General features: G+C 43.5%; 2 protein-coding genes across 4 annotated transcripts; one reads left to right on the top strand and one right to left on the bottom strand.

Moving 5' to 3' along the window:
* The first annotated feature begins 516 nt into the window (after nucleotides 1-516).
* Nucleotides 517-11,187, top strand: LOC136461531 (MADS-box transcription factor 3-like). 3 transcript variants are annotated; one of them, XM_066460803.1, is made up of 9 exons: nucleotides 520-677; nucleotides 1,153-1,403; nucleotides 6,387-6,468; nucleotides 9,312-9,373; nucleotides 9,498-9,597; nucleotides 9,919-9,960; nucleotides 10,061-10,102; nucleotides 10,225-10,397; nucleotides 10,766-11,187. In XM_066460803.1, exons 1-9 carry the CDS (start codon nucleotides 630-632, stop codon nucleotides 10,767-10,769), a joined length of 804 nt encoding a protein of 267 aa, XP_066316900.1. In that variant the 5' UTR covers nucleotides 520-629; the 3' UTR covers nucleotides 10,770-11,187. The 3 variants fall into 3 exon arrangements, with proteins under 3 accessions (XP_066316899.1, XP_066316900.1, XP_066316898.1); XM_066460801.1 differs by having other exon boundaries at nucleotides 9,495-9,597; XM_066460802.1 differs by lacking the exon at nucleotides 10,766-11,187 and having other exon boundaries at nucleotides 517-677; nucleotides 9,495-9,597; nucleotides 10,225-10,401.
* An 11,931-nt stretch (nucleotides 11,188-23,118) lies between these two features.
* LOC136457427 (protodermal factor 1-like) lies at nucleotides 23,119-24,875 on the bottom strand. Its single transcript, XM_066457455.1, has 3 exons — nucleotides 24,658-24,875; nucleotides 23,999-24,512; nucleotides 23,119-23,849 (listed from the first exon to the last, which is right to left on the bottom strand). The coding sequence occupies exons 1-3, from the start codon at nucleotides 24,776-24,778 to the stop codon at nucleotides 23,495-23,497; spliced, it is 990 nt and encodes a 329-aa protein (XP_066313552.1). The 5' UTR covers nucleotides 24,779-24,875; the 3' UTR covers nucleotides 23,119-23,494.
* Between the last annotated feature and the right edge of the window lie 2,828 nt (nucleotides 24,876-27,703).

Raw genomic sequence — 27,703 nt, 5'->3', positions numbered from 1 at the left:
GTACTCTGTAAAAGAATTTAACAGATAAAAAAAGTTCAGAAGCAAAACTATTGTAAATTAATTCTACCAAGCCAATGAGAACTGTAATTCAGGGCGGCTAGCTTAACATGCACTAGCATTGTTGTTACAAGTGGAGGTTGCTATATATGAACTAGTAGTAGGGTACGTGCTCTTTCACTCTGCTTGGTGAATTAAGTGCAAAACCGTAAAGAGCTAAGCAAGAAATGGCCAGCCTTGCTTCACCATATACAAAACGGTTTTTGTGGTAACTGTGTTTGTGTGCCTGACATGCATATATGCTGACTGCAGAAGTAGATGGAGATCTGACACAAAGCAAGCACACGTACAAGAGGGATCAATCAAAGAAGTGGTAAATCAAAAGGCTTGTGCAAGTCATCAGAAGGCCAGGGGAACAAACAAAACAATGAAGTGCAGGCCATATAGGAATTGACCACAGCTGCATCTGCATACAGCTGCTGCTAACTGCATCACCTCACATACCTTCCCCTCCCTTCCTTCCTCAGCACCACCACCACCTCCCCTTTAATACATCACCCTCCTCTCCTCTTCCCCTTCCCTGCTCCTCCCCTCATATCCTCTTTCAGTTCTCTCTCTGGATCTCTTCCTGCATGCAGAGAGGCACTGCCATACCACCACCACCCATGCTCAACATGATGGTAAATTGCCTCCTGCCTTGTCTTGCTCTTCCTAGAAACTAACAGATCAGCTAGCTAGCTTCCTCTCTCTTTTGCACCATCTGCATAGCGGTGTGTAGGAGTAGTAGGATCTTGGTTGCTATGTTGCAAGGATCTAGCTAGAAAGGCAACTAGAACATACATACATGGTTGCCTTGCCTCCTCAGGTCTCTAGATTTTTTTGTTGGAAAATACCAAAAAAAAAGACACGCCACAAAAGGCAAAAATTCAAGATAGGAAAATGGTGTACGCTGCTATTTCCTTCTGAATTTTGATGCGCCCAGATGCCTAGTAGGAATTCTTACTATATAGAAAGCCACGAAGATCCATCGTTCACAGCTCGCACTGCTAGCAGCATGCACACGCGTCTCCTACTCGATCTCCTTCCTCCCTCTCTGAAAATTGGAATTTCTTGCACTTGTTGATTCTGTTGGGCTCCTTTCCTGTTCTTCTTCAGACTGATCTGAGCTACGGGCCGTCGGAGGTGACAGAGCAGCAGGCGGCGCCGACGGGCTCCGGCGACAAGCAGGGGAGGGGCAAGATCGAGATCAAGCGCATCGAGAACACGACGAACCGGCAGGTCACCTTCTGCAAGCGCCGCAACGGCCTCCTCAAGAAGGCGTACGAGCTCTCGGTGCTCTGCGACGCCGAGGTCGCGCTCATCGTCTTCTCCAGCCGCGGCCGCCTCTACGAGTACGCCAACAACAGGTGATATATATATGCGAAATGGCACCCATCTCAATTTTCAAGTTCTCAATCTCAGCGCACGATGCATATATATTTAACAAAACACTTTATTGAAAAGGCTGTGTATATACATATTTTATATATATGCATATATGTATGTATATGTATCTTGGATCCTACACACTACGCGTCAGTTGTTTGCAATGTCCAAATTGGAGCAAGTTCGCTCCCATCTTTCTCAAGGCAAAACCGTGGGGAGGGTCAAATGGGAGCTGCATCTTTTGCTGTGAGTGACTTCATTCTGTTATATCAACTGCATGTTGTCTTGTTTACTTTGGTGTTCCTGAGAAGAGGCAACAAGGGGAAAGAAATTGCCGCAGTTCCTTTCTGCGTATTTCCATTCCCCTGTGCTCCTGTGAGGCAAGGTGAGGTGAGCTAGATGTTTGCATAGATCTAGTACAGAGCTTGCTGTATGTGTAGTATGTCCTCAGCCGGCCTTTCGATCTTGTGAGTTGTGAGAGCGAGAGAGCTGAGAGCTTCTTTGGCCATGGTGGTCCTGCACTCCTGCTCTCTTTTCTTGCTGTATTTATGCCCTTTCCTTTCTCTCTGTGCTAGCTCCCTGGCTTCTCATGTGTGTGACACAGCTGTATAGAGACAGAGAGAGAAGGGAGCTGATGGCTGATGCATGCAGCCTTTAGATCTCACACACCCCATGATATGAAATACTCCTATGTATATCAAGCATGTTTGTACACACAAAAAATATAAGGCATCTATCCATCCATCTATCGTCCTTGTCTCTCCTCCTTGGGTTCCTTTTCTTCCTTGGGTTCCCTTTTGGTCTTTGCTTGTGTAGAAGCAGATCTAGCTAGCTTCTGCAAGGGGCATGGTGTTTTTTGGGGTTGCTAGCTCCTTCTGCTTGTTATACCAGTTGGTGTAGGTACAAGAGTACGTGTCCATGAAAGCGTGTATGAGTGTGAGGTAACAAGGAAGAGAGGTTGATAAAAAGGAACTGTCATGCAAACTCTTCAGTTTCTCTTGCATCATCTCCTTCTGTTCCTAGCCAAGGGCTTCATCCCATGCGCGACCTCTCTCTCAGTCTCTCTCATACTCGTAGTACTCTCTCTCTCTCTCTCTCTCTCATCGCATCACATCACCAATTCACCATGTGTGTGTTCACGGGAGTTGTTGATGCACCTGAGTGGCACCAAGACTCTACTTTTGAAGAAGAGCCAAACACAAACATGCATTTTGCAGTAACGTCATTGGGTATACATGTGTAGGTGAATTTTGGCATTTGGTCTACACAGGGAAGAGTATTTAGTCTTTTCTGTTCATGGCTGTCCCAAAACAGAATTCTTTGGTACACTAAAAACTAGTAAGTTCACCACAGATAAGGAGCTGTTATTGTTTTCAGAAAATAAACACACACAATTAGTACGATGATGCAAATAAACCAGCTAGCTGATCATTTACTGAGAGCTTCTCATGACTGTAGTTGTATGTCTGCAAATCAAGCACTATTTTCTTTAAATAAATTAAGAGTGAAGAATTATGTTTGGTAGTAATAAACAACAATACCACATGGCATGTGCGAACAGGGACATCTGAACATAATCTACTCTTATGGCTTCACTAGTTGTTTCACAAAATTAGATGATATTTAGAAAATTAGTTTTTAGTGAATAGCAATGGATTTGCTTTTTTTGTAACCACTAATCAGTGGAGGTAGCAGTACATATTACTCCTTCCTTTTTAAGTTGTAAGTCATTTTGGCTTTTTCAGATGCATAGCTTTTGTTGCGTATCAGATATACATATTATGTTTAGATACATAGTAAATTTATATATATATACAAAAGCCAGAATGACTTACAATTTGAAATTGAGGGAGTATATAACATGCATGTGAGTAGAAGTGAAAATAAATTTTCCTATTCTTCAGGAAGTCCAAAAAAAGTAGTCTTATTTGGCCCAAGCTAATCAGTGCTTTATTCCTAAACAGTACTTGACTAATATTGATACACATGTACTAATTACAAAGTAGTACTAGTAGCAGTACTGTAATGTTTCTTTCTTCCATCCAATATTCTTTTGGGGATCAGTTGTCTCCCAGTATAATATCTGCTGCAGGAAAAGCAAAACAGCTTCTGCAGCCTGATGCTGCCACCACAGTGACGATGAGAGAGAGAGAGAGAGAGGCATGGCTGCAGCTGCAGCTGCTTTTTTTCAGCGTGCTAGGAACACTTGTGGTATGAGTGACACGTGGCCATGCATATACTGTATCAACCCTCACAATAGGATGAAGCTGGAGCATGCAAACAAAACCTGATGAAAACCCTTTTCCGTTTGCTCATGGCTCAGTCTGTGTGTGTGACTGGTGCCTGTGTGGCCTGTGCGGACAGACTGCTGGGAAGCCAACGCCCAATGGCATGGCCGCATGGGCAGAAGGAGCACTGGCCTGCCTGCCACTGGGCCTGCACCCTGCACTGCACAGTCTTGGGAGCATGCAAAGGTGGTGGTTCGGTCAGAGTGGTTAAGGCCTGGGTAAAAGCCAAGGGGCATGGAGTGCTCTGGTGTGCTTGTGTTGTGTGCACTGTGTGCTCCTGCTCCATCCTGCCTTGCTGCATCCACTCCTTTGGCCGTTGGGTAAAACATGCATGCTCACTCGACTGTTCCTACCCAATCATGTGAAATCCTGCGTGAACAACACTGGGCACCCAACAGCGTACTCGAGGATGCTAAGGTTTCATCTCTTTGGTGATGAGGAGCGAGTCTGAGAGATATGTGAGATACCTGGCTTGCTGCACTGCATTACTGTTTAATTTGCTCATAGAGCTCTTGGCTTGCTTAATGCATATTACTGTTGATTGTTTTTTTTATTGGGCATTTTATGCACCATTTTGTATGATATTCTGTGTGGACATATAAAAGCAATTCAATGACGTAGTGGAAGGTCCCATACAAAACGATGCGGTGAAAGGACATGAGCAGAGAGGGCAATTCCCAGTACCCATATGCATAGATAAGCAAATTAAAAGATCTTGAATAATAGGACCATTTGAGAATTTTCCAGATAAGTTTGCTATGCAATGATAGGTACCTAGAAGCAGGCTAGTATACTCCATCAATCTCTTATGTAGGTATGTTTCAATGTTGGGAAACCGATTTTCTTTCCCCCTCTCTTTTCTCATTATTTTATCTCTGGTGAAGTTTATAAAGCTGATGTGTGTTACTAGCAACCTGCTCTTCTTCCTCTTTATTTTATTATTTATATGACCGTCTTCGATATAAATATGCATGCAGACATCAATAACAGTGTAATGCTCTTTTCCCCTGACACTAATAAAAGCAGTGGAATAAATCTTGATTAAGAAAATAGCAATGGAACTAACAAATCTGTATCCTAAGACTTTTCCTGAAAAAGTGTTGGAGTTCAATTCCTAAAGAAATTTATCCTAGTCTGCACACCACTTAGTTTCAAGTTCTCTTCAATTTATTAAATCTGGCTCCTTCTTTTTTACTTTAAAATAAAATATGCTTACTCCTGTACTCTCTGATCTTGTATTCTAAGTGCATGAAAAATGAGAGTCCAGTTTCCTATACTTATATAATAGTTGCTGTTGTGTTAATATCATACCAAAAAAAAACTTGGCCTGGTTCTGTTGAAGAAAACAGGAACATTTTTCATCTAAACAACAATAAATTCAAAATTATAACAAATTATTTTTGTTTATATATAAAATTTATATGTGAAGAATGCAAACTAAAAACTTGGTCCCCCCCCCCCCCCCCCACATGGTTTGGATACTAAACTCAGAAAAAGGATATATGAAGTAGTAATAAACAATATAAAATTAAGATATCTGAAGTATAGTAACAGAGGAATAATAATATAAGCTCATACATATAAAGCATGTCATTCTTTTTTTTCTTTTGCTGAATATTTTTAAATTTAGAGAAGATATATGTAATTTTGAATTAGTTAAACCTGTTCACCTTATTACTTTTACCAAAAAAAAAAGGCACCTATGCATGCTCCAATCGGGTGAAAGGATGTAAGCTGTGATGCATCATGCATGAGGCCAGAGGTCTGAATGCAAATTCTAAAACAGCAAATAAATAAACATGTGGAAGTAACTGTGTTAATCTAGTTCTTCATTTCTTATGTTTACAACACAAGCATTTTAGCACGTGTTTAGTTTTTCGCACTGTGTTTTACCTTTTCTGCATGTATGGATTTCTGTTGTCGTTTTTTGCCCTTTGTTAACAGCAGAATCATGTGGGAGTGGGAAATTTTCACATAAATATTGGTTGTAGTTGTATCGATGTGCCATTCCTTTGTGCTTTTTTCCTGACGATGAAAGGAAATATAAGCTCGTTAGTTAATTGATGCTGTCAGGACACTTGAACAAGAACAACGTACTGCAGCCATTTCTACACATTATTGACTGAAGATGTCAATACATATGTGTCTGGAATCATTTATCATATCACATATACAACGATAGTATTACATGTATGGCCCATAGCCCCATACTACTACCAGAGAGAAGCTCTCTGAAGTCTATAGCATCGTTTGGACATGCACCGACAGGCACAAGATTCTTGGTAAAGAAGAAAACACTGTTGCTGACAGTGCGAGCACAGGCTTCGGACCAATGTGTTCTACGATGTCATTCTACTGTTCACCGGTCTCTTGCGTTGCTTTGCCTTACTCTTGAAGTCATACAGAACCTGCAGAGTGCGTGCATTATTCAGACTAGCTACTGTTGCAGACTCTTAATTTCAGTGTGAAGATATTGAACAACCTGTATACTACATATAAGACCGGCAGTAGCAATAGAACGGGGTTTTTGAACCATCTTATGCTTATATTGTTCTGAAACAGTTTGCAGTTTATGTACACACATACATGATACATGTGATTATGCCTAGTGGCTGCTTTAATCTTCTTTAGCAAGCGAGTGTGCTGAGTCCGACAGTGGACATCATTATATTGCAGTGTGAAGTCCACCATTGAGAGGTACAAGAAGGCCAACAGTGACACCTCCAACTCTGGCACAGTTGCAGAAGTCAGTGCCCAGGTAAAATCATGTCAATCCTTTCAGTCAATCAATTTTCTGAACTGACTCCTGGATGTGAGTGGATTAGTCAATTCATAAAACTAGCTGGGCCTTGTTTAGATCACCTCAAAATTCTAAGTTTTTTCACTCTCTCTGCATCACATCAATTTTTGGACGCATGCATGGAGCATTAAATGTAGGTAAAAAAAAGGGTTAAGTCCAATTTACACCCTCCAACTTGCAGCAAAGTTCGGATTTCAACCTCAAACTTCAAAACCGGACAACTTTGGCCCTCGAACTCTCGAAAAAGTTCAACTTTCAACCTTCTGGGCGGTTTTGCAGGTAAACAGTAACTTTTGATATTTTCGGGAGTGCCGAAATTTTATATTATTTTTTTGAGCATCTTAACGTCCTCAAATGAAAAAACTCAAAACTACAAAGTTTTAGATCTCATCGAGGTCTACAATTTACATATAAAAATTATCTTCATCCGACATCGTATTGAAGGGTTTTCTATTTTTTGAAATTTGAGTCTCATCACGCGATAAAATATGGTGCTGAAATTTTATATTATTTTTTAGAGCATCTTACTGTCATCAAATGAAAAAACTCAAAACTACAAAGTTGTAGATCTCATCGAGTTCTACAATTTACATATAAAAATTATCTTCATCCGACATCGTATTGAAGGGTTTTCTATTTTTTAAAATTTGAGTCTCATCACGCGTGAAACAATTTTGTCGCGTGATGAGACTCAAATTTCAAAAAATAGAAAACCCTTCAATACGATGTCGGATGAAGATAATTTTTATATGTAAATTGTAGACCTCGATGAGATATACAACTTTGTAGTTTTGAGTTTTTTCATTTGAGGACAGTAAGATGCTCGAAAAAATAATATAAAATTTCAGCACCATATTTTATCGCGTGATGAGACTCAAATTTCAAAAAATAGAAAACCCTTCAATACGATATCGGATGAAGATAATTTTTATATGTAAATTGTAGACCTCGATGAGATATACAACTTTGTAGTTTTGAGTTTTTTCATTTGAGGACGTTAAGATGCTCGAAAAAATAATATAAAATTTCGGCGCTCCCGAAAATATCAAAAGTTACTGTTCACCCGCAAAACCGCGCACAAGGTGGAAAGTTGAACTTTTTCGAGAGTTGGAGGGCCAAAGTTGTCCGGTTTTGAAGTTCGAGGTTGAAATCCGAACTTTGCTGCAAGTTGGAGGGTGTAAATTGGACTTAACCCTAAAAAAATAACTAATTGCACAGTTTGGTTGTAAATCACGAGACGAATCTTTTGAGCATAATTAGTACATGATCGGACAAAGTTTGTCAAATACAAACGAAACGTGCTACAGTGTCCAGATTGCAAAATTTTGCAATCTAAACAAGGCCCTAGTCTAGGGTAGAAATCCTTATGCCGCGTTTAGTTCCAAACCCAAATTCTCAAAAAGTGCTACAGTAGTCATCACATCAGATCTTGCGATACGTGCATGGAGCATTAAATGTAGACGAAAAAAAACTAATTGCACAGTTTGGTTGGAAATCGCGAGACGAACGTTTTGAGCATAATTGGTCCATGATTGAACACTAATTGCTAAATAAAAACGAAAATACTACAGTAGCCCCAATTCCTAAATTCGGCCGAGGCTTAAACGCAAAAATTGGTCAACATTCCTACTTACTGTTACTACCGCCCTTCCTTCGGGAGAAAGCATACGCCGTGCCTCTGGGCAAGATCTTCAGACAAGAAATTCTGAGCAGAAAGTTACGGGCATTGCACAATGGGTACTATATGGACTCCCAGCAGAATCCTCTGCTGAGTCCTGCGTATCATACTAGGACTGTCTTTTGGACCAATGCCTCACAACTTTATACCGGGAACGCATGGGAAATTGGTAATTGGCCGGGGATGGCAAAATCTTAGCCAAATCAAACAAAATATGTGCGCAATAGCTTGCGTAGAAGAAAGTCCACAAAAATCTGTCACATGTGCTCTGGTGCCTCTTAAACACTGATAAATGTAATATCAAGCAGATTCAAGAGTACCCAGATTCAGCATACACTGAACTGAACTACCGATGGATTATTATGCAAGGTCAATGCATTAAGTTTGAACCGGCCAGTATTAGATACAGTACCTACATCTATTTCGTATCTTTTCCAACTCTAGTACTCTAGCAGACTTTGAGGTTAATTTCCTTGACTTCACATGAAATATTCATATGCTATTGAAGCTGCTTAATGAAAGAAAAATGAGACATGCATGGTTATCTGATGACAAAGTTATTACCTGAATTTATGGATGTGTGGGAAATCACATATAGACATAGTGACGCCTCATGAAATCATATAGATTACATTTTTTTCTTAACTGAATCGTATGGCTTACCTCAACGAATGTTTTCTTTTGTATGTATATATATGAAATTCAGAGCCTCGCTCAGACTGCACACTGCAGTGCTCCCTCTTTATACTTGCTTTTTATGGGCATGCATGATTATGTAGTCGATTTAAAAATCACGTCTGTATTCATATGGGGAAATCCTGAGAAATGGCTACATACTGATTCTGTACAAAGATATTCAGTTTATATGCATAATTTTTTAAACTTAAAATAAAATTCAGAAATGTTTAGGAGCTTATCTGTGCTGCCAAACAAAATCTAGTGATTTGACATCTGGTCAGCTAGTATATCATGAATAGTTCCTCAGTTCAAACAAACCTCAACATTCTTTGTCATGTTTTTTTTTTAATTTTCTATACTACTCTAAACTCAGTATAAGGTCAGTTATTTATCGCAATAAGCAGAAGCTTTGCTGACTGGTTACAACCATACTGTAAACTTGCAGCACTACCAGCAGGAGTCCGCCAAGCTACGACAGACAATCAGTAGCTTGCAAAACGCAAACAGGTATCGGCATTCAAATTAGAGCGAATTGTATAAATCCAATATGCATGTATCGGTTTGTTTTGACTTCATTAACAACAAAAACTGTGTAGTATATGCAGTCTAACTTGTTTAAATGGACTAGTAGGACCATAGTGGGAGATTCAATCCACACCATGAGCCTCAGGGATCTTAAGCAGCTGGAGGGCAGGCTGGAGAAAGGCATAAGCAAGATTAGAGCTAGAAAGGTATGCATTAAGTAACTGTGATATTATATATGTCTGTGGCACATATATAAAACATTTTATAGGCAGAGTAGATGCGTAACCTTCTTTTGCCAATTTAAATGCATGAGTACTATTGATCCAGGGATTTCAGAGAACCTGAACTAACAAATCCAAAAAAATCCTATTGAAAGTAGGCCTTTTGGAATTTATTTCAAAGGCTAGAAATGCCTGCAGCTGCTGCTATACATCCAAGCCTATGAGGAATACTATGCTTTAAGTAAATGATTTTGACTTTGTGCTGAACTGCTGATGAGCAATTAATATGTTCTTTCTTGCATGCAGAATGAGCTGTTATATGCTGAAGTTGACTACATGCAAAAAAGGGTTAGTGAAACTCAGCAATCCTCTGCACGCTAGTTCTTTTACTTCCCTGATAACTTGCTAGCTTGCTCTTACTGACATGTGGCATAAATTTTATTCTCAGGAGATGGATCTGCAGACTGACAACATGTACCTGAGGAGCAAGGTATATATGTAAACGCAGTAGCATTTTCATCTCAGTCTCTGAGAGCATGCAGATAAGTTCTGAGGCAGTCTGGCTGATCTTTAAGCTGTAACCACACTGAATTCTTCACATGGATGCTGCAGATTGCTGAGAATAATGAAACGGGGCAGCCGGCGATGAACATGATGGGAGTGCCGTCGACAAGCGAATACGATCACATGGTCCCTTTTGACTCGAGAAACTTTCTTCAAGTGAACATCATGCAGCAGCCTCAGCACTACTCCCATCAGCTGCAACCAACAACCCTCCAACTCGGGTAATAATAAATATACACACATCTCTCTGCATTATTTCAATTCTAATTTACACGTAACCTGAAACATATATGTTATACGCAGTTGGAGATTATAGAAGGAAACTTAAACTTTTGATATACAACTCCGGGTTCATGTCCCATGCATGGCTTTTGTGCATTCCTTGCTGCAGCCAACTGCCCATCAGTTAACTGTCTGCACGCTACACGCATTATAAATGCACACTGCACACATCATAATCCACACTACTCAGTACAGGAGTCTAACTAGTTGCATATACATATGGATTGTATTAGCAAGGGAATACCAAAGTTATTAGTATATATACACACCGCGCATTGTATCTTAATTCTGTATACTCGTGCTGCAGATGACGAAATTAATTACCTGATGATGAAGACGCGGGGCCCAATAATCCATGAACTCAAGCACGCAGTTGTATCATGTGTCCAATCGAGATCAAGAATCTACTCTACGTTCGTATAATTATTAATAATCGTGATTAGTACAACTGTTAGCAGCTAGTATGATGTGTGTGACAATTATGTATATGTTGTCTGCCTGTAAGGCGAGGTCTTTTGCAATAGCATTTGCAGCAGCATTTGGTGTTGCTCATCGATCGATCGCAAGAAATTAAACTTGCCACCACTGTGTGTGCATTTGTAGGTGTTAATTAAGTTGTTGTATCTATAATTGTGCCCTCCATCTGAACGCGCGCGCGTATGCATACTTACTTATTTATGTATATGATTTGTGTGTTTTATATATATTGCAAAATTGCATTGGCCTCTCCCTTCTCGAGCACATACGATTGCGTTATTCATCAGTTTTTTATGTGTTTTTGTTGCACGTTTTCAATGAGCACCACGTTAGTTGGTTCTGGTTGCATTAGCCTCTGCACTTCTGCAATCTGTTTGGGTTATTACTTTGCTCGCCCACACGCCGTCTAGTATTTTATTGGAAAATAGCAACAAAAGAAAACTGATCCCCTACGACCCAATTATTCGTCAAGTATAAAGCATTTGTGACTTCTATAAAGTTTTCATATTTCCTCCCCGCAAAGTTTTGGCGCGCAATATCAAGGTGTTTGGGTAGAGAACTCTTCACTCAAGTTCACCGACTAGCCATGTCACCAGCAACAACACTAGCGCCGCCACCCCCTTCACCCTCCTGCCTCCTCTCCTCTCCACCTCGGCGCTCCCGAAGTACGCCGTCAGCTCGTGTCGATCTGGGTCATCGTGGTCGGATCTAGGCTGCAGAGTTCCCGGTTCCGTCGACCGAAAGTGGCATTAGCGATCGTACACGCATACGACGTGAGCAGTGGAGATGTTGTGTTGCGTGGCGTGGCGGTGCTGCTAGAAAGCGTGGTCGTCAAGCACACAGGCGCAGCTATCGGGCGAGCGTGCTGGTTACGAGCCCTTCCCGACCGTATGTGCTGTGGTAACAAGTGGGGGCATTTGGTCCCATGCACATGCGGGCTGGCGGCCGGTGTTTGGCCCTTGTGACGGTGGCCACTGATTCAATGTTGGGATTTGGCTTCCCTCACCCGGATATGTGGTGGTCAAGGCCCATGGCTGTCCACGGCTTGTTGGTAGGAGTGAGTGAAAACCCTAGTTTGGTTTTGGCTAATTGACGAAACCTTAGTGTACTAATTAACCATTGCTCTAAGTGTATGTGAGATAGGTTGGTACACATCAAGTGATGGATGATGGCATCCATGGTGATGGAGATGGCCAAAAGATGATGATTAAGTGCTCCAACTTGGAAAAGAAGAAAGGGAAAAACAAAACCCTATGGAGATCAAGACAAAGGTATAAATAGGAATTTTGTTTTGCCAATCAAGACACCATAGATGGTGTGATTTGGTTTAAGATAGATAGCCGTACTATGAACAAGAGAAAATCGTGGTTAAAACGATTATCAAGTGCCACAAGGTGAAGTCATACTTGCATATGCATTAAGACCTAGTGTGCTAACAATTAACCCTTGAAAAATACTAACACACGTGCACAAGTGGTGGAACACTTTGGTGTTGGCACATGAGAACAAGGGTTGAAGTTGGAGGTTGAAAAGAAGGACAGGGCAACAGGACCCTGGCAAATAGGGCAACCGGACCATGGCTCATGGGTCCAGTAGCTTACCCTAGCTACCAGCTAGGGGGAATTGGACTCTGGTGCATGCGGCAACCGGACCATGGTGCGCCGATCCGATTGTGCCACGTGGCGTGATGGTGGTGATCAAAGAGCATCTGGACTCAGAGACGTTGGTCCAAAGGCGTCCAGACAGAGGTAGCGTGGTCCAAAGAATTATTTGGCGAAGACAGAGAGCGGCCAAAACGAACCGGACCATGTGGCCCTTGGTCCAGTTGGTGGGTCCAGACTAGGTCCGGAGCCATTTTGGTCTCTCTGGTGCTCTCTGCAGTGAACCGGACCGTGGGAGCGCTTGGTCCGGTTGGGTAGTACTAAGTCTAGTCCAGACTCTGGCAGGTAACCATTGAGCGCACACAACGGTCAAGTTTAAATGTTGGAGTACGTGGCGGCTCCTGATTGGCTGGCATAGGGAACTGGACCCGTGGTGCTTCGTCCAAACCCCTCAGTCCGGAGCCTGTGCGCCGGTCCGGTTGCCCCCTGCATGGGAGTAACGGCTACTTGAGCCTATGTGGCTCTATAAATAGATGTTGGCCAGCTCTAGCTCACTCTCTTGGATATTTTGATCATTATTGCATCCTTGTGACCTAAGCCAAACCTCTCCCACTCATTCTCTTGATTACATCCAAGTGAGTTGGGAGTGATCTAAAGTACATTTGCTTGAGTGATTGCATCTAGTGGCATTTGGAGATTGTTCTAGCTGTATTTTTATTGTTACTCTTGGTGGTTGCCGCCACCTAGACGGTATGGAGCAGCTTGAGGAGCTTTGGTACGAGTTGGTGATTGTTCGTGGCCACTCCTAGTGATTTGTGATGGATTCTTGGGCTTATTCCCTGGCGGAACGCCAAAAACCACTTTAGTGGATTGCTTGTGACATTAAGCGTCCTCATCTTGTGTAGGTTCTTGCGGCGCCCTTGTGTAGGGCTAGGCTTGTGTACACATATTAGCTCACGAACCACCAAGTGAATTGGCCGTCATAACGAGGACGTAGCTTGCCGGCAAGCAAAAGTTAACCTCGGGTTAAATTGTGTGTCAATTGGCTCTTTGGTTTTCACTTGGTATTCATATATTGTCACTTGCCACGTTCGGTATAAAACTATGCCTCTCCTTGTATTTACATTCGTATATCTTGTGTAGTAGTAGCTTGAGTAGCTTGTTAGTGTAGTTAGCCTAGTTGTTCTGGTTGTAATTAGCTAGCTCACTAGTTAGGCGAATAGAGACATAACCTTTTTGTGCCTTAGTGATCTTAATACACTAGTATTGTTGGTAGGTGGCTTGTTATTTGATTAGAGCTAGAGCAAAACATATTTATCGCCATTTAGTTATCTAATCGGTTGCTCTACTGAGTTTGAAGAAAAATTTTATAGGCTATTCACCCCCTCTAGCTATTTAGGACCTTTCAGTCAAGCCATCGATTTCGCTAGAGGCGGAAACACACTTGGGGTAGTTAGATCTAGGACTCCTGACCTTGAATCTAATCGGTGGTGGCACATAGACATCATGTGATGACTTCTCTAGTGGCAGGCATTGCGGACCTTGGCTCGTTGTGGAGCTCGAGGGTGTCTATGCCATGGCCTTGAGATGAGGTGCAGAACTCCCGATGTGTTGGTGGCAGATTTGTTTCTATGTATGGGTAGAGGGTAGGGTGCTTTGGGGGTGTTAGGGGAAAGCCATGTCAGTGATCTTATTGATCTTGACAACGGCGTCGTCTTCGGGAGAGCAACTCTCGTTGTATTCCTCTTTGGAGGTGTTGCCTCGAAGGTCCATCTTCATGCAGCGTCGACTGGCAGGTATATGCAATCTAACCTCTTAGGTGGTCAAGCTTCAAATTTGTGCAAGATATATTTTTGTTCTCTTCACTAGGGGAATGAAGGCAATCATTTGCGGGAGGTCGTGATGCTAGAATTTTGTAGCAAGTTTGGGTGGCAAAATCGAGGATAGGGATTTGAGTTTTATTCCTTTGTTTATACCATTACTTTGTATCACCATATGGTGGAATATGGTCTAAGAAACATGGGCCTATTCTAAATGGATATACTCATTAATTTGTATATGTCGGAGGTCAAATCCCTTTATCTAAAAAAGTCATGTTTGGGTAGGCATACATTGAGGTCGACGAGGACGATGTGTTGGTAGTGGTTGCGTAAAACTAAACCAGATTAGCTATGGGAAGTGATCAAGGTGCGCAAGAAGGCCAAAGCTTTGTTTGCAATCTCGGTGATAGGATCTAAATGGCTAGAATGGGAGTGAATAGCCTATAAAATTTTCCTACAAACTCACAAGACACTAGAGCAAAGCTTGATTAGTAAATAAGATGTCACTTATACAACTATACTGTTCTAGCTCTAATTCACCTCAGGGGAAGCCTCTACACAATTCTAGTTGCTATGATCTCTAAGTTGAATTCACTTAATCAAGCAAGCTAGCAACTACTGCTACAAGCTACACCTACAAGAGCTACTAAACAAGGTAAAAACAACTATTACTAGCTCTATGCTACACTAGACTACACGAGCAACTACCGCATCAAGTACAAATGTAAATACGAGTGTTATAGATGCAAACTGAACCAGGCAAGAGACAATATGAACACCAAGATTTATCCCCGTGGTTCGGTTGCTTGCCGGCAACCTACGTCCACGTTGTGGCGATCCAAGCTAGGTGGTTTACGTGCTAATTGATATCACACGCCAAGCCCACACTTGGGCGCCATAAGAACCACACTAGAGAGGCACTCAAACCACGATTTTCACTAGAATTGCTTTTTGCGAATCTCCTACGAGGAATAAGCACAAGAACCCCTCACAATCGAATGATCGGAGCCAACAACAATCATCAAAGCTGCTCAACGATCCCACAAGCTCCGTGCCAGCTAGGTGACGTCAATCACCAAGAGTAATAAGAGATCCACTAGCCCAACACGCTCAACTTGTGCCACAAGATACAAGATCACTAAGAAAATGCACTAGAGGCTCTCTAATCTCACCCAAATGAAGAATTAAAGGATGCAAGTGAGTGGAGTGTGTTTCTCAGCTCTCAAAAAGTATGTACAAATGTATGGGGTGCCAAGAGAGTGGAAAAGACCGGCAACACCATCTATTTATAACACTAAGTGGCCAACTAGCCGTTAGGCTAAAATTTCAGACTCTACGCCTACACCCGACATGTCCGATTTATTCATAGGGTCTACACTGGACAATGCACGGTACTTGTCTGGTGCCCATTCAACGGCTATATTAACGTTCGAAAAACTGACCATTAGACCTGTCCCATGCACCGTACACGTACACTGGACATGTCCGGTGTATGCGTACACCCTAAAATCGAAAAACATGCTCTCTGCTCGAATAGGAAAATGAAGTGTATGCGTACACCGTGTACATTCACCAGACACGTACACCGGACTAATCTAGTGTATGCGTAGCAGCAACACCGAGAGCACTTATCTGCTTCCTTGGAAGCATGCTAACTCTCAAATGTTTTGCCAAATATGTTAGAGCCAAGAGTGTTTTTTCATAAACATTTGTGCTTACTCTCCGAGTGTGTTACTAGACCTATATGCATATGCAAAGTATTCCAACACCTCGTAGCATTAGATGATCGAATAACATTGTTAAATCTTTAAATACTAGAATAAATCCAAGAAAATAAGAACAACTCCATTGATGACTAACTCTGGTGGTCAGATTCCACCACAAAACGTAAACAGATGGACTACGCTCAGTTCGTATATATCAAAACTTTTTGACAGACCCCCTATACATAATTCTTAGCTCCACCAGTGGCAGAGCTAGAGCAAAATAGAAGGGACGTGATATTAGAGAAAATTCACTGTATGACACTACGAAGTTCACTTATTCATACTATGGCCGTAAAAACTTTAGACTTACCCACATTGACACTATCTCTGAATTTTTCATTCCCTATATGACATTACCGTTAGTTTTGAAGGCTAACACCGTTAATTGGCACACAAAATGACCAAAATACTCCTGATCTAAGAAAAAACACTTATGCCATATATGACATTGTTCATGTAGGTAAATAAACCTTAATTGGGTGCTGTTTATGTGCTTAATTATAATTGGAGCATTTTGGTGAAAATAATAAATATTTATTAAATTTCATCAACATAATATAAATCAATTTCTGCTTGCCAGTACATGTTATTTAAATATCTTTTTTTATTTCATCCACATTATATAAATTATTTATGCTTGTGGTATGTGTTATTTAAGCATCCTTTTATTAAATTTCATCCTAATTATATAAATCAATTTATACTTGCTGGTATGTGTTATTTAAGCATCTTTTTTTTAATTTCATCCACTTTATATAAATCGAAACTAAATCATAAATAAGATGCTTGTTAATTTGAGAATCTTATTTGTGATTTAGTTATGATTTATTTAATAGAATGAAATATAATAAAAGAACATTTAAACAACACGTACCAGCAAGCATAAATTGATTTATATGATGTGTATGAATTTTAATGAAATGATGCTTAAATAATGCATTCCAGTAAGCATAAACTGAATTTATATAATGTGAATGAAATTTAATAAAAAGATGTATTCTTAATAAGACGTATCTGCACAGATGAAAGAGTGTCATACTTGACATAAGTGCATTTTCGTACATTAGGGGCACTTTAGTCATTTGTGTGTCTGTTAACGGTGTTAGCCTTGAAAAACTAACAGTAGTGTCACGTGGGGAATGAATTCAGAGACAGCGTCAAATAGAGAAGGTTGAAGTTTCTAGGGCCATTTGAGGAATAAGTGAGTTTCACAGTGTCATACAGGGAATGTTCTCACGATATTATATGACTCCATAGCTACTGAAATATATGATGAAAGTATGAGGGTGATTTTTTTTTTGTGTGTGTGTGTTTGGGCTTGGGTGCAGCCGCATGCACAGGAGACAATGTAGATCCGCCCTTGTTGGCAACGAAGCAAACACCATGCTCTAGACAATCAGGTAGATACACGGTTGTTCGGTTTCGGACTAGCTGTAGCATTAATTCTACGTGAAATGCACGGTACGTACATGAGGCGCTCTAAACAACAATGAGTTCATGACAAAGTGGCAGCTTGTCGAGTCTGGCAATTGTCGACTACCTCTAACTATGGGATGTCATCGACGTAGTCCAGCTAATCGAGGACTGTCTAGACACCCACATTTGGACACCTAATTAAAGATGAGCAAACGGGCCGCCTGACCTGGCACGGCCCGATCAGGCACGGCACCGTAGGGCCCGACATGCCGCCCTAGTCCTCCGTGACTGGTCGACGGCCTAGGCACGGCTTGTTGGGCCACTTTCCGTGCCAGGCTAGCCCGGAAAGCACGATCCTTTTAGAAGGCTGGGCGGTCGCGCGAGGAGGAGGTGGCCACCAGACGTGCTTGGCCTGCTGCACGCGGCCGCACCACACGCGCTAGTGGCGGCACTCCTCCACGCGCCCCCAGCTCCCCTCCTAGCCGCAGCGCCATTCCTGCCTCGTGTGGGAGCAAGCTCGGCGACCGCTCGCCTCTTGCTTCGGCGAGCAGGCGACTGTGCCCCGACGCCCATCCCTCCGCGCTTCCTCCCTCGACTCTGAGGGCTCCCCCCAATCTCGCGCGGCGGCGGCCTCCTCCCATCAAGCTCGCGGCCGGCTTCGAGCGGCGGTCGTCGCCTCCTCCACGCGGTCACGCTCCTCGACGACGTCCTCTCTTCCCCTTCCCCTGCTGAAGCAGGCCTCGGGTCGGCACGGCCTACTAAAAGGGTCGTGCTTTCTGGGCCGGCCCAGCACGGAAAGTGGCCTGACAGGCCATACCTAGGCCGTCGACTAGGCACGAAGGACTAGGGCAGCATGGCCCCACGGTACATCGGGCCCTACCTTGTCGTGCCTGATCGGCCGTGCCTGGCACGGGCCCGTCCCGTGCCGGGCCGGGCGGCCCATTTGCTCATCTTTATATGTGTATCCATATTTCTTCACCGGGATAGTTGACTTTGAGCCACCCAAGAAGTTTTGGAAGCATTAAGGTGCAAATTCTTCCTCTTGCTTGCTGTGCACAATCGGTGCTCGTCACTACTTGCACCCTGCATTCTATACAGGCAAGTTTGGTTTCACGCACTGAGCAAAATGGTTTCACGCGCCCAGAGCACATCATGCATGTTATTTTCCAACTTCCAAGACCGGTGGCGATGGGCGGCACGATGGAATCCAAAGATCAAGCGGAAGGGCTTCAACTTCTTAGTTATCCTCTATATGCATGGATGTTGTCGGAAACATAGAAACCGTTGTGTCTTTAATTGGTTGCCATAGCACATTGGTGCAGCAAGTCGTGGGTGAGCAGGTCCATGCTTGGATCTTCATTAGGGCAACAACGTTTTGGCAGCTATTAGATAGGCTAGGGCTGACAATCAAAATGTAAGTGGGTGCGAATTGTTCTAGAAAACTATCCTAAGCCATGGATCTGACATGTAATTGGACTGTTTTTTCTACCTTTTTTTTTGTAATGATGCGTAGTTCTCATGTGTGTGTTCGAATAAAACACGACATTATCATTGCATCATGCATGTTTCAAACTATTCCTCACAAATTGATATTCTAGTGATTCACGTTATTAAAGGGTGTCAAATCCATGATGACGCACCTAAAGACATGCTCAAGGTGGACCCTTTGGTATGTAAGTGCTGGTGAACAAGGATCGAAGGTCCTGCCGTCGTCCCCATCCATGCTACGGCGGCGAATTGAAGGTCCGTGTAATGTGTTCGTAGAAATGCTCAAGTGATAGATAGAGTGCAAAGAAGAACATAACATATTTGATTTGATTTCAGATATTTTCAATTTGATATGGCTCGGACGAATAATCTATAATACAAAGAAAAGAAGAATATATATGAATAATATAGTAAAGAGAAAATTTTCATTTGATCATACCAATGTCAACCAAGCCAGCCCCAACAATTGGATTTTCGTATAACTTCATTTACCCAAGTTGAAAGGGCTAAATTAAACAAGTACGATCATCCTTTATTGGAATGTAGGGACTGACATGTGGGCCTGTTGTCCACGTTTAGAAAGGTTAGTCAGAACATGTTGGCCACGTTTAAAAAGGTTAGTCAGAACCAGCGCGACGTAGGACGAAACTAAAGATGCATTTATTTGAGCGAGGGAGAAAAAAACAACAACTGATTTGTAAGGTCCTATTTGGATTCCCTTGGCTAAATTTTAGCCCACGATAAGATTAGTCCTTAAAATAAAGGGGGTTAAAGTTTAGCCCCTTAGACTGTTTGGATATATGATTAAAAGCTAACTAAAAGGTGAAAGAGAGAAGAGAAAAAGAAAGTAAAGTCATGTGTTAGCACTTTTAGTCTCCTTTAGCCTATCTTGTAAGGGTTAATGGATTAATAGAGGGCTAAAGATTAGTTTCTCCTTTTAATCCTCCTGGTTAGATCAAACCAGGCCTAAATTAAAGCTGGAGAAGTCGTAATGTCTGGTCTTCCCGTTTCAAGGAGAAAAGTTAGAGTCCGGCAATAATACATGGGGTAAAAGAAATATTTTTTTCTAGATTTCTGTTTTTGTTTTTGAGTGAACCAATCAAAACTATTCCGGACCGATCCAATTCTCGTCATCCACTCCAACGAGGCCCAAGATAAGCGTTGCAATACTTGGCGCGTGCAGTGCAGTGGTGCAGTTATTACTCGGCCTGTTAATGTGCTCCACTCCACGTACTGTAAAATAAACTTACACGAGAGTGAAATATTCTGCTTTGAAGCAGCACAAGAATCTTTGCCCTAATATACAAAGCTTTTTTGTTATAATCAAGGAGCTTTTCCGATGAGGTATTTGGGCATACCTATACATTATAGGAGGCTCTCAAATACAGATTGGAAAAGAGTTGAGGAGTGCGTAGGTACATACATCATGCAAGAAATGTCCAACAGTCCATCTACACTAGGAGTACTATATACTACTACTAGTATATATACCTGCAAGAAATGTCCATGTGCTGCTATAGGTCGATCAAATCTTGTACAAACAATAACCGAAAGGGCTAGCGCTCGGGCATCCGGCCGCATGAGGTGTCCGGAGGCTGCTCCCGTTCGAGCGCATCCACCGCATCCTATTCCGTGCCTGCGTAATAGAAGCGTGCCTCTGTTCCGTCCCATCCCCGTAACAGAAGCGCACCTGTAACCCCACAGCGCCGTAACAGATAGGAGCGCGCCTGCCTCACCCTGACTACTGATGCGCAATGCGGAGGCGTCTGCTGGCCTCAGGTGCCCACACGGTGATCCACGGTGGCGCCCCAGCAGCAGCAGGGGTTGCGGTAGGTGGGTCACACTGCAACATGTGCACGATCTACTTTTAAAACATCCAAATGCAACACTTACGTCTGAAGACAGATGAAACACTTAAAACATACGTTTCAAACACTTGAAAACACACATTAAAACACTTGAAACCATTGTAAAACATACACAACATCCAGATAAAATACTTGCAACATATGTGTGAAACATATGCAACATCCAGATAAACACACTTGCAAAATACGTCTGAAAAAACAAATGAAACATTGAGAAAAGAAGTTTGCACCAGAGGTGTATAACCATTGCAACATATACAACATCCCGATTTTTTTTACAACATCCATATGAAACACTTGTAACATACCTCTAAAATATTTAAAACACTTGAAACATACGCTTGCAACATGTGCTTTCATGGCAGACGGGCGAGCGGAGCACTGCACAGCAAGATCCGGCTCTAGATCTCGGTGGAGAACGAGGATGACATTGGGCAAGCGGCTGCGCGGCCCCGTGAGCGGCGGCGGCCCCGGCGAGCAGCACCTGTAGTGGAGGCAGCAGCGGCGATCGAACAGGTGTGGTCCCATGCTGGAGAAGGTCGCAGCGGGCGGGTGTCTTGTCAGTGGCGAGGTGCCCCCACGCTAGAGAAGGCCGGCGGTGAATGTCGCAACGACTGTGCGAGTTGAAAAAATGTCGCTATCTTTCTTTTTTTTTTGGAGAAGCTACGAAGGACGATGGAGGAGAGCCTGTTGGGCTGGTAGCGCCCAGGGCTAGAAAGCGCGGCGGACGCCCGCACCACACACCACAGCATTTTTCGAACAATAATAGACAGTTTTGGTGTGTTAATGTGAAGGAGAAATAGAGTCAACTTGGACATTCTGGCCTGGAAAGCTTTGGGCCCATTCAGTCCATGCGGGGAGAGCGGGCTTGGATTCGTGGAGTTAGCTGAACCTGATCTACCGATTCGGACTAGTTAATATAATAGTAAAGATATGTTACTGTGTATATAGACGTATAGGTGCACATTAGAGAGTAGTCTGGGCCGCCATCGAACGAGAATAAGGTCTCGCCTAAGGATCGAAACGGTCGGCACTCCCTAATTAACCACTTTCGATTTAGCATTTTAGTCTGAAAGATAGGAATCAAAACACAAACCTGGAAAGAAAAATGGTGTCGGACATTGGAAAAGGAGCTCTAACACATCGATAACGATTGAGAGCCGGGAAACTGATATCTGGAACACCAAACCATGTAACCATCAGTTAATAACTCTTCAAACATTCAGGTAAACGGCATGGCTACGGTACTAGACAACTATATAACGTTTTTACTAGATATATGTTTATATTTTTCCAACAAGTTACATGAGTAATTTTTAGTTTTTAGTGAATCGGCTGACTAGCAGATACTTGTACTAATAATAAGATATATTTGGGAAAGACAAATCGTTGGAAAACCAAAGAAAAGAAACAATCGTTGGAATAGGCTGAACTGCATATCGCTGGAATGGGCCTGCAGAAGCACTTCTCTTCTGATGGGCCAACAGATCGCTGCAATGGGCCTGCCCAAGAACCTCGTGCTGTTCGCCTGCAGATTGGCCGGAAACCAGTAGCAGGCCGTGCGGGAAACGGGATGTAGCATCTCCCTTGCATAGAGCGTCTATAGAAGTGTCCTTGCTACATCATGTTCCGGCCGGACGTGTCCTGCGCGGGCACCTGCCCCGCGATGCCCCAGTGCAGTAGCAGGCCGTGCGGTGCAGGCTCAGGGAGGTCCATCCGTCCGGACGCCCTGCACACAGCATTGTCGTCTTTGTAAGTGCTGATAACAATACATATAATAATAAATAGTTTTACATACAGCTCAATGTACGTATACGAGGCCGGATATATTTAATTTCAGACTTTTTTTGGGTGTTATCTAGTATATCTGGATTCTGGAGTAGTGTTGCCACGCATGCAGCATCATCGTCAATCATCTGGACTTTGGAGAGGGGTATGGTTTGGACTTCGTCGACGTACGACGCGCTATTTTGTACGTTATTATGTTTGTGTTCGTGGTTATTACTCGGCCTTTGAATGTGCACCGCTATACTAGTAGCATCTACGTACGGCAGATCATCAAATAATCTCGTGAATGGTTTAATACGCTGTACATTGCAAGCCAGTACCTATTCCGTATCGGCTGTGTGCCCATGCATGCCGAAGCAACACAAACACAAGTGTTCTTCTACAGGCAGAGAGTAGCTAGTGCGTGCGTGCATGTAAAGATTCAACTCACAGCGCCAAGAAGAACTACTCGTTTATTTGCAATTGTTGCCTTGCCTTGCCTTTGCCAGGAACACGATCTCAGCATAGAAATCCAATAACAGCTCAGCTATCCAATAACAGCTCAGCTAGGATACTATGTAAGTTGCAGTTCGTTTCATTCATTCATAATTTCATATTCTTCCTTCTTCCATCGATCGATGCACACGAGAAAAAACAGCAAAAATAACAGGATCCAGCGACTACACAATTGCAGTGAGCTAGTAGGTCGGTGTGCTCACTGAAACAAACCACGTACACAACCCATCAAACCAACAAATGGACCGGAGCACTCCAGCTAATTAACCATGCATGAATGCACAAGCACGCTCGATCTGGCCTCTCCGAAGTCTGATCTACACCTTGCCCTCGTTGGCCTTCCTGAATGCCGCGGCCTGCGCCGCGGCCGCGCCGTCAGACCCGCCCGTGGCCGCCGCCGCGAACGCGTCGCGGACCTGCTCCGTAGTGTAGGGGAAGCCGGCGCGGGTCATGGAGTTGAGCAGCGCGGCGGCGCCCTCGCGCAGCAGCGCGCCCGTGCCGTCCGCACGCGTGTTGCCCAGCGCGTCCTGGATGCTCATCACGTCGGCGCCGCCCACGCTGCCAGCCGCCGCGCCGAAGAAGTGGCCCATCGTCCCCATCGACGACGACGACGTGCTCGGGAACCGGCCGCCGATCGCTGACCAGATCTCCATCGGGTGCGACCTCCAGTAGCTGCTCGATCGTTCGATGATGGAGAGTAGACAAGATTTTTTTTTTTTAATTTGTTCATCAGTGACTGAGCATGCATGCATGCTGACCGAAACTGTGCATAAATGGACGCGTCATGATGTAGTAGACTAGTATGTATTACAGTGGCTTACTCGCAGGTGCCGAAGCTGTGGGGGTCCATGGTGACGAATGGCGTCGGCGACGAGGTGCCGATGCCGCCGTGGGAGGGGGAGTCGCCGTACGCGGGCGTCGGAGAGCTCCCATATGCGCCACCATGGGAAGGCGACGGGGACCCGCCTCCGTAGGCGCCGCCGCCGCTGGGGGTGGACGGAGACCCACCGTACGCGCCGCCGCCGCCGCCAGGGGTGGATGGAAACCCACCGTACGCGCCGCTGCCGGGAGTGGATGGAGACCCACCGTAGCCACCACCGCCGGTGGAGGGCGACGACGGAGAGGAGCCGGAGCCGCCGTGGGACGGGGAAGGCAGCGCCCCGCCGTGCGAAGGCGTCGGCACGTACCCGCCTCCGCCGCCGTGGGACGGCGTCGTCCCGGTGGAGCCGGAGCCTCCGTGTGACGGCGTCACGGGCGTGATGCCGTGCCCGCCGGTACCCGGGAACGAGCGCGGGTCCATCCCCGGCACGCAGTCCGGCTTCTTCACGTCGTCACCTGCATGCGGCGGTGCAACAGTATTACAAGCACGAAGATCAACGCAAGCTCGCCCTGCACCCTCGTCAGCATTGTTTAATCATATCGTCGATACAACTTACACACGGCAGAGCAGCTGAACACAGCTGCAAGAAGATGTACGTACCTTGGCTCGCCTTCTCGACGGGTCCGTTCCTGGACTCGACCACGGCCACCAAGGCCTGCGCGGCCAACGCGGCGACCACAAAGCTCGCCAGGAGAGATCTCCCCGTCCTCCGCGCCTCCATGGCAGCTGCTGCTGGGAACTGCTCAGTGCTCACTCCTCTGTTGCTGAGTGGAAGTGCTGCACTGTGGACTGTGGAGTGGTGGTGTGGTTGGAGCGAGATGAGCAGGCAGCGCGTGGGAATATAAATAACGGGAGCAGAAGCTACCAGACTGGCGCCATGGAGAATTGAAGGCGAGCGTCGTGAATTCACAACACAGCGGGTAGTTGGCGAGGGAATTCAATGCATGCGCGATCAACTGTGCCCTGGTTTAGTTCCCAGCACCTCACATCCTGTCGCATCGATTATTTGACACCTGTATATAGTTTTAAATATAGACTTAAAAAATAACTAATTATACAGTTGGTGATTTTTTTGTGAGACGAATCTTTTAAACCTAATCAATCCATAATTTGATAATAAAGTGCTACAGTAACAAATGTGCTAATAACGGATTAATTAGGTTTAATTAATTCGTCTCGTGGTTTACCGATAGATTTTATAATTTGTTTTTTTATTAGTATCTGAACAAATCATTTAACACCACGTATAACATTCTGATAATGCCGAAACTTTAAGACTGGATCTAAAAGAGGCCTGTGTATCCACCGATGGATGATGATCCGTCCGACTGTTCGTGTAGGAAGGAGTAGGGCAGGCGTGCGGACTGCTGCATCGAAGCAGGCTCATGCATGCGGTGTTCAAGCGGCTTTATTGGTTGGGTAGTACACCGCCTCCGTCTCACTGTCTCGATGCTTTCCTTTTTTTTTTACTCGGATCAAGGGTAGTCGCATAATGCAATGTATTCAAATAATTTTGAGACTAAATAGCAAGTGTGAAAAAAAGTAACTTGTTATGCCCCTCACTGATTAGTTAGGACATGTTTGATGCACCAACTATCCAAACAACACAGTTAAAAGACCAAGTAAAGTTTAGCTGAGTTTAGCTACTTCAATCCAACAAAAGCCAACTAAAATTTAGCTGAGTCTGTTAACTGGAGTATTCAAACACCCTAACTAAAATTTAGCTAGAAGCACTTTTAGCTGACTAAAGTTTAGCTTTGAAATTTTAACCAGCTAAACTTTAGTTGGGTGCATCAAAAAGACCTTTAGTTCGGTTGCAGACATATCAAAATAGTGTTCAAAAGTCATGCATGGATGTGGTTTAAAAGGCAGAAACGTATAGATTGGGTTAAAAAATTTAGAATATCTTGTAATTTGGAATAGATATTAAAACATCGATATACTCCCTCCATCTCAAAAACTTGACCTTGTAACCTTCAAATTTCATCCCAAAATAGTTGTCATTCTTATTTTTCAATGCACCTTTTTCTTCTTTTAATACATCTCTATCTTTATTTTCTAGAGATACTAAGGTGTTTTGCCTTGAGCATTAGTATCCATGACGGATCCTCAAACGTCTACTTTTTTATGTATCTAGAATACCTTATATTTCAAGACATCGGGAGTTCCCAATGAATTGGATGTTGCAGGCGTTGTTTGTCGTGTGCTCTCTCCGTTCCAAAATAAATGGCTTTTTATACTTTTAGACATCTTCTTTGACCGTTCGTCCTATTCACAAATTTTGTATAATATCATCTACTTTGTTATAACTTATTTTATCATTAGATATACTTCAATAATGATTTATTTATTTTATAATTTATAGAAAAAATTTCAATAAGACGAATGGTCAAACAAGATGTCTGAAAGTAAAAAACGTCACTTATTTTGGGACGGAGGGAGTACCCTTCATTACCGGTCCATCTTCACGTGATATGATCATCCTCATCTATGTTCCATTGCACCCTTGCGAATTCTTCCCATGGCGCGAAAAATTTCTTAATTTCGGTATCCGTTGAGATTGGTAGAACATGTTTAGTCCATTTGTTATTGTGAAGGGCCTTGTATTGTGATTGTCTTTCTGATAGCCTTTGTGTATATAGATTTGGGGAAATGCTTCTTTTTTTCGAGATCGTACCCAAGGGCACGTTTTTCATTAAGCGGAAGTAGAGTTTATTGTTACACAGGACTAACTAGTAATCCAATGATTACTCGAGAAATCCCACAAACACAAACGAACAGCAAGAAAATACGATGGGGGAAGAGTGGGACCTCCACCACAAAACCTGTAGGGTCAAGATGGCGGACTAGAGGGGGGGTGAATAGCCCTTTTTAAAATTTAATCACGTTGGCTAACCGAAACAAGTGTGGAATTAAAACTATCGGTCTAGCCAAGACTACACCCCTCTATCTATGTTCTCTAGCACCTTGAAAAGATCCTAATTAAGCAACAAAGGTGCCAGGCTAGCTAGAGCTCACCTAATCAATTCTAGAAGCATGGTCACACAAACTTATGCCACTAGTACTTCAACCAACGTGGAGCTCCTACACATGCTAGTAAGCAAAAGCACAAAGCCAACTAAGCTCACTAGCAATGCTCAATAACAAGGCAACCAATGTCAAATTAGAGAGCGTAAATGCTTAGCTACACAAACTAAGCAATGCGACTAACAAGGTTATACAAACCAAATTAACGACGCAAGGGAGCTACTTCTATGCTACACAAGCAAGAAGGTAACTAGTGAGCTACACAAGCTAACTAATTGCAAGAGCAACTATATAAGCACAATGTATATGAAAGTAATAACAAGCTTGTGTAAAGGGATTGCAAACCAACGGGAAGAACGATGTTGACACGATGATTTTCTCCTGAGGTTCATGTGCTTGCCAACACGCTACGTCCCTATTGTGTCAACCGCTCACTTGGTGGTTCGGCGGCTAATTGGCATCACCCGCCAAGCCCGCACACCGAGCACCGCAAGAACCTACCCACGAAAGTGAGGGTAGCTCAATGACACACTTTACTAGAATTGCTCTTCGTGGCTCCCGCGGGGCGAGCACAATGCCCCTCACAAAGCTCTTCTTCGAAGCACCGCACAAGCTTCTT

The sequence above is a fragment of the Miscanthus floridulus genome, chromosome 6 (assembly GCF_019320115.1).
Source record: "Miscanthus floridulus cultivar M001 chromosome 6, ASM1932011v1, whole genome shotgun sequence".
NCBI classification, from domain to species: domain Eukaryota; kingdom Viridiplantae; phylum Streptophyta; class Magnoliopsida; order Poales; family Poaceae; genus Miscanthus; species Miscanthus floridulus.
This window is presented reverse-complemented; position numbering and strand designations above follow the sequence as displayed.